Source organism: Nanorana parkeri, unplaced genomic scaffold, assembly GCF_000935625.1.
Source record: "Nanorana parkeri isolate BGI_ZX_2015 unplaced genomic scaffold, ASM93562v1 scaffold77, whole genome shotgun sequence".
Lineage (NCBI taxonomy): Eukaryota > Metazoa > Chordata > Amphibia > Anura > Dicroglossidae > Nanorana > Nanorana parkeri.
In genome coordinates this window covers 1,401,305-1,411,712 of record NW_017306345.1, presented here as the reverse complement: position 1 = coordinate 1,411,712, position 10,408 = coordinate 1,401,305, and the positions used below count along the sequence as shown (strand labels likewise).

Genomic DNA, 10,408 nt, shown 5'->3' with positions numbered 1-10,408 from the left:
GGGGGGGGGGGGGGTACACATAGGGGTGCTGTGTATGACAGCCTGTGCGATCTCCTGGTGGGAATTAGAGGAGAAGGGGGATCGGTTTGCCATACTGTCATGTTTCTTATAAATTAGCCAATATGGCTGTAATACACACAGGCTGATAGATGACAACACGGTTTGAGTTTTCAATGGCTCCTGATGAACTGGCCACAATTCGTACCGTGGGTGCCACCCTACCACCAGGCATCCCTCCATCAGCTGATCAAAGGAGCTAGTTGGAATATTCTCGGGCGCACAGATCTAGCAGCCGGTCGGGTATTCTGAATACAAGCAAACGGCGCACAAATCGCCCATCGACGCTCGTAAGCATTGGAAGAATTTGTTCTGTTTTTTTCATCAGCCCGCAGGTTGAAGAAAAAAAAAATAGAACTGTGTATACCCCACATAACACGGCATTCTTACGGCAGGGATCCCAGGTGTTCCTTTCAGATGTGGCCGTTGTACACGTTCAAGTAAATGACTGGGTGACAGAGGCCGAATCTGTACGCAGCAGTCTGCATATCACCGCACATTGTATGATTACCTGCGGTTTGGGATATGACTCTTCCTGGACATGTCTTTCATGTATCCAGCAAGTCATCTATCCCAGACTGCAGGTAATCATACAGTGCGGTTATATGTGGACTGCAGCATACAGATATGCGACCGCTGTTGCCCGGTCATTACCTTGAATCAGTACAGCGGCTGCATCTGAACAGGACACCTGGCATTCCTGCCACAGGAATCCATAGACTCTGGCTGCAGGAATCCCAGGGGGCCCTGTGTGAACAAAGCCTCAGGCTTCACTCACACTTGGCACATCCTCATCAGGCAGCCCGTTCTTTTCAATGTGCCGTCCTACTCCTGACATAGCAGCAAAGAAGTGCATTAAGCAGTTTGAACTGCAAGCTTCATGCGTTTTCTTTGTTTTACCATGTTTTTTTTTTCAGGTGCAGAAACGTGTGTCTTGCTTGCAACAATTGGGGACAGTGGCCGGTGGCACAAAGGAATAGCAGGGGGGATTATACTCATAAGCGTTGAAGGAATCTGTTCTATTTTCATTCAGCCCACGGGTTGAACAAAAAAAAAATTGAGCATTTCAGGCTTACTTTTGCAAAGCAATCCACTGTGGTTTTCAACCCCAAAGAGGACGTTACATTTAAAATAGCGTGCTGCGGACCCACTGACTTCAATGGACGCATTTGGCAAGTGGCACCACCTGCCAAACACGGCATGCTGCAAAAACAATTTGGCAAAAAGCACTGAGGCCGCAACCGGGGCGGTAGGTGGGTGGTAAAAATGCAGATCAGCCGCCTGTTTTTGTCACCCCTTTGCTGCATGTGTGATCACAGACTTTGGGAGTTGACATGACAGATTGTGCGGAGATTTATTTCAGTTACCCAATCATGTGAAAAGCAGATTCTGGTTATTTTATTGGCACATGGTTAGAAAATTGAAGTGAATATTCCCACAATTGTGTCAATGTTCTCCACTATTTTACTAAATCCGCCTCATGGTCTCTCTTTTAGAAAGATGGGCACTACACTTAAGCTGGTCTTACACTTTCAGATGTTTCTTGTTTAGCCCACTGAACGAGAAAAATCACTTCCCCATATCTACGCTTTTTAGGCATATCATCTGCCGGCTCTTGTATTCTGACAGCCGCAGGCTGATTGGCTGCACTCTGTTCGGTGACAATTTTTGGCCAACTTCAACCAAAGCCAATTTATAAATGAACTTTGGTTGAGACGCCCAGTGGTACCAGCAGAAAGCTTTGCCTGATTTAGCAGGAGACAGAAGAAATGTAATACATGTATGGCCAGCTTTAGCACTTGACAGCTCAGGATACCTACAGTCGTGTGAAAAAGAAAGTACGCCCTCTTTGAATTCTGTAGTTTTAGGTATCAGGACATAATACAAAAAAATCATCTGACCCTTGGTCAGGTCTTAAAATTAGGTAAATATAAGCACGGATGAACAACAACACATGACATATTACATCTTGTCATTATTTATTTTACAAACGTAAAACCAAAATAGAGAAGCCATGTGTGAAAAACTAAGTACACCTTATGATTCAATAGCTTGTAGAACTACCTTTAGCAGCAATCACTTGAAGTAATCCTTTTCTGTATGACTTTATCAGTCTCTCTCATCATGGTGGAGGAATTTTGGTCCACTCTTTTTTACAATATTGCTTCAGTTGATTGAGGTGTTTGTAGTTCTATGTTGTGTTTGATTTTTGCCAAACGTGGCACTGTGCCTTATGGCCAAACATCTCCACTTTGGTCTCGTCCGTCCAAAAGACATTGTTCCAGAAGTCTTGTAGTTTGTTTTGCTGCAACTTTCCAAACCTAAGCTTTGCTGCCATGCTCTGTCCTGCAATGCAAGACAGTCGGCTTTACACATGTAAACAGAGTATCCCCCGGGAGTCTGTATAAAGGGGCCCGCTCCAGCGATGTATGGGATACGTCGGTGGCAGCGAAAGGATTAAATTGTTTCAAAATGGCCTTATTACCCTTCCTAGGTTGCTGGGCAGCAACAATTGCTTCACTTAGATCATTGCTGATGTATTTCCTCCTTGAAATTGTGTCAACACACACCTGAATGCTCCAGACCAAAAACCTGGGCTTTTATAGAGGTGGTCACACTTGCTGATAATCAAGGGCATTCGAATAGCAGCACCTGACTGCTGCTTGGGCTCCTATGGAAGCAGTAAGGGTGTACTTAGTTTTTCACACATGGCTTCTGCATTTTGGTTTTATGTTTGTAAAATAAATAATGACAGTGTAATATGTCATGTGTTGTTGTTCATCTGAGGCTGTATTAAGCTACTTTTAAGACCTGTTAAGGACCAGATGATTTTTATGATGTCCTGATATGTAAAACCATAGAATTGAAAGAGGGCGTACTTTCTTTTTCACATGACTTTGTCACTGCCCTTTTTGCTTTCAGGAACGACAACTTGACAGTAAAGCCTTCTACTGTGTTTTGTTGTTTTAACCCCTTCACCACCCCATGGCAGGATGATCCTGTCATGAAGTTAGAAAGGGTTAAACAGACTCCCGCCAGGAGTTTATTCAGTTTTGCAGAGGCGGCTGTCGGCTTTACAGTAGAAGCGATTCTGGCGGCTCAGCTGCTGCCAGATCGCTTCTATGATCCGGTAACTGGGCCACCCGACACCCCCGCCGTGTTTCCTGTGCACCACTGCCCCTCTCTTGGGCCCAGGACCAGCTTGTTGGCTGTCGGCGGGAAGCTGGGGAGGAGATCGGTGACCATCCGTTCACTGATCTCCTCCCTGTTCTATGGCAGAGGGAGCGACATGTATTGCATCACTTCTGGTCGCATAGCTGTCATTGCTTGGCTCCTGAAGCCCGGCAATAAGCTATTGAAGTGCAATCTGTACTTCAATAGCTTATTTAAAGTGGAAAGGTGATACTAGGGGTCTTTTGGACCCCCAGTATCATCGTAAAGAGGACCTGTGATCACCAATATGCTATCACATGGGGGGCTTGTGAGCCCCCCTATGTGATAGCAATTAAAGTAAAAAAAAGTTTTAAAAATATTAAATTAAATGTAAAAATTCTGAAAACATTTTTTTAAAAGTCCCCTGCAAGCACGCGAGTCGTCATGTAAACACGAGTCAGGGTGCACCTACGTACAAAAATGATGATCGTGCTACATGATGTTGGGTATCGCCGCACACGCCGGAGTGAGAGCAATAATTCTAGGGCCAGTAGTTACACGCATCTCTAAACTGATTACCTGTAGGGGATTTTAAAAGCGTCGTCTATGGACTTTTTGGGGTACTGATTTCTGTCGCAGTTTCACAGACAAACACAATTTTAACCTGGGCATGTTGGATGTCTATTTACTCGTTGTAACCTCATCTTTTACATTTTAGAAAACAAAATGTTTTTATATAGTGTTTTGGGGCACTAAATCTAACTTAAGTGCATTTTTTACAAAATGTTGGGGTTTGATAATAATTTGAGCTAATGTCGTGCAATATAAACAATTTGCAACTGCCACCAGTTTATTCTATAGGGTCTTGGCTTTCAGAAAATAATGTTTGGGAGTTTAAAGTAATTTTCAGGCCTAAAATGTGGATTATAACATAGGTGCAACATTTTTTTTCAAAAAGGCTTTGGTCGTCCTTAAGGGCTTAACAGGATAGCAACCATGTGATTCACAGACGCTCTTGAACATACACAAACTGTGGGCATGCAATAGAAATAATAGACACATTTATCTCATTCACAGACACAGGTTACGCTGATCATAATAATCTGCAATTATGCGCAGTTTGCGCAGCGTTTTACAATATAAGGAAGACATTATGATACAAGACAAGATGATAAGGAGGGCCCTGCCCCTGAGGGCTTAAAATGTCCTGCCCTTAGACTCATGGTGACAGATAAGTATCATTTTTGGATGTGCACAGTGAGGTCTGGCACAAATCGTAAAGTTGCAGTTACTTGTCACCTGATGTCTCCAAAACACTAAAGTATGACCACCTATGTCCACAGCATGAGTGCACTACCAGCTCCTGACCACTGCCTAAGTGGCTGTCCCAATAGTACACTGTTAAGATCCTTCAATCAGATGGCACAATTCAGCTTGCCATTTTATCTTGTTCAGGGCCGCAGGCATTGGGCTTGTAACGATTCCTAGTAAAACTTGTATTTTCAGTTGAAGTGATTGGTAAGGCTGCTAATTGTCACTGCTTGAGTGTTTGTACTGATAAACATGCATTTTGCTTTCTTGGTAGCATACTCTCTGGATGGACTTCTGGTCTTCTCATTGCTTTTTGTCTGCACCTGCGCTTATTTCAAGAAGGTTCCACGATTGCGCAATTGGCTTTTGTCTGAAAAGAAAGGTGTTTGGGGAGTCTTCTATAAATGTAAGTGAACATTACAACAGTAATGGTTTCTTAATAATGAAGTACTTATTCAAGTAGTTAATCTACCATTAAGAAATTGCTTCTTTGATGGTTAAAGGAAGTCACGTTTGATCACATACAGGTGAAACTCGAATAATTAGAATATCGTGCAAAAGTAATTGCAGTAAGTGCTGCAAAAGGGGCCCAAACCAAGTACTGAGTACATATGCATGCTTGTACTTTTCAGAGGTCCGATATTGTTCTATGTACAATCCTTGTTTTATTGATTGGATGTAATATTCTCATTTTCTGAGATTGTGGATTTGGGGTTCTTGGGGTTTTCATGAGCTGTAAGCCATAATCATCACAATTATGACAAATCACGGCTTGAACTATCTTGCTTTGCATGTAATGAGTCTATCTCATATATTAGTTTCACCTTTTTAAGTTGCATTAGTGAAATAAATGAACTTTGCACGATATTCTAATTATTCGAGTTTCACCTGTATCTGAAAGAGGGGGTACCTGTATTGACTTTAGCAACCAACCAGATTCTTTCTTTTATAGTGTAAATTTATTCTTAAAGTTGACATTTTAAATTGTTTTCCGTAGGCAGCACAGGTCATTTTGAAATGTTACCATTCATATGGCGCAATTTATCTTTCTTTATTATTCATTGAGGGACACAGTAATGTAGTAATTTACAGGCATTTGGGTTATACAGCTGCCTTCAGGAGGTTTGGACACGGCCAAACAAAATGTTAGACAATCCCACATATAACGGTGCCTCCAACCATCAGGCCTCATTTTTTTTTTTCTAGTGTCCCGGCAGGTTGAATTCCTATTCTTCTGCTCTTTTGAGAAAAACTATTATTTTGCATCTTTCTTTGCTACGTTGAAATATTTTTCTCTGTAGGTTGTCAAGGTTTTGAGAAAAACTGTGACATTAAACTCAGGAGTTAAATCTTAAAAGTACCTCAACTATTAACAAAAATTGTGAATCGATTGATCAACTAATCGATAATGAAAATAGTTGACAACAATTTTCATTATCGCTTATTATCGACTCAGTCGATTAGTTGTCCTAGTTAGCCTTGAAATTTATTTTTTCTTTTAGGTGCTGGGCTGCATTGCGGCATTTTCCAGACTTGTGGCCAAAAAAAACATCAACAGCTGTAGTATATTTGTAAAGATAAAGCTTACAGAGTAAATTTTTCAGTTTATCTGTCCTCAGTGCAAAGCCTAGATTCTAACAATGGTTTCCTGTTACAATGTGTCAGATGATGTGAAAATACAGTTAGAATATTCAGAATGGATTTGACAGAATGCCATCGTAACCTGTATTTTATGTTTGTTTTCTAGCTGCAGTGATCGGATCTCGTCTGCACCTGGCTGTCTCCCTGTCCTGTTTTGGGATGGCCTTTTACGTACTGTTTATAAAGTGAAATGATGTTCCCATCAACTCATCTCTATGTTGCATCCCCAGCAAATTGGGACCAGGAGCAAATAACGCAGGAACAGATGGAAACATTGCAACATTTGACTGTATATATACTTTCACATTACTGCAGTAGTTTGTGGTGCTGGGAGTATAACATGAAGAGTATAATGTGGCCGGTTGGAGACGTTCTGTCTAAATGCTCTGCTGATTTTCTTTTATTATGTTTTTTCCTATTTTTAATAGACAGTGTTCTGCAGTTTGGTATAATAACAGGTTAAGCGGTTAATAGATTTTTGCACTTTTCACTCTTACAATGTTATTGACAAAACTGCGGCTAAATTATTTCCTTCTCTGTGACAATTTTAGAACCTTTTTTAGGGTTACAAATTAGCTTTATCCATGCCTTTGTGCACTCTCAATAATATTATTATTAAATATGAAAACACAATTTGTAGAGCCTATTGTGAAAATTATTCATTATTGCTAAGCGTGTGTGTGTGTAAACTGGAAAACTAGGTAAATCATGGCAGACCTTAAAGTGGACTTGAGCTCAAACAGAGAAGATGGTCATGCCCTATAGGGGACATTTTAGAAATGGTGAATGTGTCTAAGTAGAGGAACGGTACCCTAAAAGATCTAATTTTCTCTCTTATTCATTGAGGGACACAGCAATTCAGAGAGTGTCGGTTTATACTGTTGCCTACAGGAGGATTGGACACTGGCAAACAAAATAAATTGTGGGCAAGCTTGGTATGACCCCTTCTACTCCCAGCATGGCTTTGGGTTTTTTTTTCCATTTAAGAATCCTGCTGTGTTGCTGCTGTCCTATATGCAGCTGCCGTCAGCCACCATGACCTTACCTGACGCAGAGTCTCTTACTGTATGCACCTACATTGGTGAAATTGCAGTCTTCTGTCACCACTATAGAACTAAAGACCATTGCAGCCCTCATTTTAAAAAAAAATACTTTTTATTAATTTTTTTCCAGGTAGGCATACATTCTTACAAACATCTCCCACCGGAGTGGGGGCAAAATCTTAATACATCAATTATACATAACATCCTTCCCAAACCACCCCCCCAGATGCACGTGCCAGATCAAGTTTTAAAGTTGCCGTTATCCCAACTGTAAGCTGCTTAGTGTCCTAGTGTCAGAGCATACTGTCATCTCCCACCGCCCCCATCAGAAGAAGTACGGTCTTGCGTAAAGATGGAGAGGGACCCATCATACGAGAAGACGACAGCTCATTAGTCATTTCAGCCCTTATTGACACAGTAAACACCACCTTAATACTTGTGGATCAGCCTGTAGCTTCTATCACTGCTGACCCCAGCTCTTTCATGGCTCCCAAGGCATTCAAGACCTTTCTGATGCAGCTGATATTCTTAGTCTTCCTTTTATGGAGACTGCAGGAAAGCTGACAAGTTGTTTGACCACCCAAACACCTATCAACACCTATCAGCCTTGTACCTGTTTGAGGGGGATTTTTTTTTTTTTTAACCAAGGGAAAGAGTACCCAACTTCCGCAGCAGAATACGTCCTCCAATTTCAGCTCCATGCACAAACCCTGGACTTCCAATTCACTGAAACTCTTGGATAAATCTTATTCAGGATGAGCGAGCACTGCCTTTTTCCAAAGTGGAGGGACATCTGATAGCCTTTGCGGATTACCAGGTCTCTAAGTGGCCTTAGCAGTTCTGGAACAGGGTGCTATTGCTCCCGTCCCTGTGGCAAACAGTTCCAGGGGTTCTACTGCACCAATCCTGCCATAGATTCTCTTTATCAGGAAGACTTTCTGGCCTCTGGATTTCAGGAATGCAAACCTGCAGGTTCCTATTTTTTTAGATCATCAGTGGATCCTTCACTCTGTTATGGGCCCCCTTCCACTCCTAGGCGATTTGGTTGTTTATGCAGTACTGGATATCCCAACTGGAGGGCCATCCAATCCAGATCAGTCTGGACATTGCCAAGGCCGTGGCATACATCAATAATCAGAAATCTCATTGTGTCAAGAGAAGTAGAAGATATCCTTTCCTGGGCAGAACTTCACATCCCAGTCTTGTCTTGTCCAATTGGCAGGCAGACTTCCTCAGGAAGAACACCTGGAAGTGTTCCAGGACATGTCGCCTCCTAGCATCCAGGTTCAACAACAAAGTGGACAGGCTTTTAACCAGGTACAAAGATCCTCCGGTGGAAGCAGTGGATGTTCTAGTAGCTCTGTGGGATCAGGACAGCCTTCTCTGTGACACTTTTCCCTCATCACCACAGGATTGAGCTTAAGGCCATTTTGGTTTTCCTCATAGCTCTGGATTGGCCCAGGCAGATGTGTTATTCCACCGGCTCACACTACCGCAAGATGCTCGGTGGGCTTTTCCAGATCCTCAGAACCTTCTGTCTCAAGGACCAGTTCATCATCCTGGATTTAAAGGCCGGGCTGTTGAAGCCCATGCCTTAAGGAACAGGGGTATTACCAAATCAGTGATTCCCACAATGTTAAAAGCCAGGAAATGTATGTCCTGCAAGGTCTACCAACACACATGGGAGGCATACTTCTCTTGGTATAAGGATATAAGCTTTTATCCCATGAAATACTCAGTGGGACAAATCATCACCTTTTTGCAATCAGTTCTAGATCAACTGTTGACCCTATTACCATGAAGGGCCAGATCCTCAGCACTTGCAGTCTTGTTCCAAAGACCATTAGCCTCCCATTCTTTAAGACCTTTGTTCAGGGGGTGTCATGTTTTTTTTTTTTTTTTTTATTCTGTGCCCCTCTTGATACTGTATGAACAATTTGCTCATTGAGGTAAATATTGGACAGCTTGGTATAGTCTATTGAATTAAGTAATTGTGGTTTGTGCTAATGTTTAGCTACAGTACGTTTGGCTTTTTTTTTTTTTTTTTTTTAATCCATGACCCTTTGGGGATCTGAATTTGGATCTCTCGGCACTTCAAGAACAATTTTTGTTTCAATTTTCTCATCCCTGATGCTCCCCATAAAGGTAAACCATCGTCTCACTATAACATTTCATAGTGGCTCAGAAAGATCATTATCCAAGGTTATGGTCTTAAGCATTGGTTTTTGCCCTTCCATGTCAAGGTGTACTCTACTAATTCTGTGAGATATGCCAGATACTGAGAAGCCTAAGAAGCAGTTTCAGATATGCAAGGCTGCCACCAAGTCTTCTGTTTATCTGTTTACAAGTTTTCTACTTTTTACCTGGTGGAAGTTTTGGCCTCATCTTATGCCTGTCATAGGCTTTGGGCCACTATTTGAGCTTCAGGCAGCCCCAAGTTCTGCTGTTGTATGGGCCTGTTGATGTTCTGTTGTCGCTGCCCATCCCTCAGTTGGATTGCTTTTGATTGTCCCTGGATCCTGTGTCCCTCAATGAATAAGAAAGAAAATTGGACCTGCGTACTTTCGGCAAAATCCATTTCTTGCAGTTTATTGAGGAAAACTGATCCCACCCCCTCTACTTATTATTACATAGTATTTATATATAGTGCCAACAGTTTGCACAGCGCTTTACAATACAAGGAAGACATTACCATCACAATTCAAGACAAGATGGTAAGGAGGGCCCTGCCCCTGGGGGGTTACAATCTAAAAGAGGAGGGGGAAGTGATACATGAGGAGGTAGCTGTGTGGGGATGAATTATTTGAGAATGTAATGGTTCAGTGGTTAGGTCGAGGTGGTATAGGCTTCGCTGAAGAGATGAGTCTTTAGGGAACGCCTAAAGGCAGTCAAGGTGGGAGATAGGACAGGTTGGGGTAAAGAGTTCCTATGGTATTGGTGGGGGGGATATTGGGCATGCTGTGAGTGAAAGGTGTCATACTAGGCTGCTCATGGGGGGGGGTGTTTAAGTCCTTTTGTAGGCAGTTGTATAACCCAACTGTCTCTGAATCTTGTGCCCCTTTTGATACCTCCTGGAAAAATAGCAGTGGAATTCCTGTATTTGCCAACAGTCACATACATAGCTGGATATCTGCAATGTGAAATCTAAGGCACTGTGTACCTTTCATTACTAGCCGCTGGGGGGGGGGGGGGTGGGAAGAGAG

General features: G+C 42.3%; 1 protein-coding gene across 1 annotated transcript in view; it reads left to right on the top strand.

The window, feature by feature from the left end:
- Positions 1–6,795, top strand: part of TMEM167B (transmembrane protein 167B) — a 7,228-nt gene extending 433 nt beyond the window's left edge. The window contains exons 2-3 of the mRNA XM_018576804.1: positions 4,796–4,927; positions 6,269–6,795. Coding sequence (XP_018432306.1) covers positions 4,796–4,927; positions 6,269–6,351 — 215 coding nt within the window. The 3' untranslated portion in view covers positions 6,352–6,795. The remainder of the gene's footprint in view (positions 1–4,795; positions 4,928–6,268) is intronic.
- Positions 6,796–10,408: the final 3,613 nt, after the last annotated feature.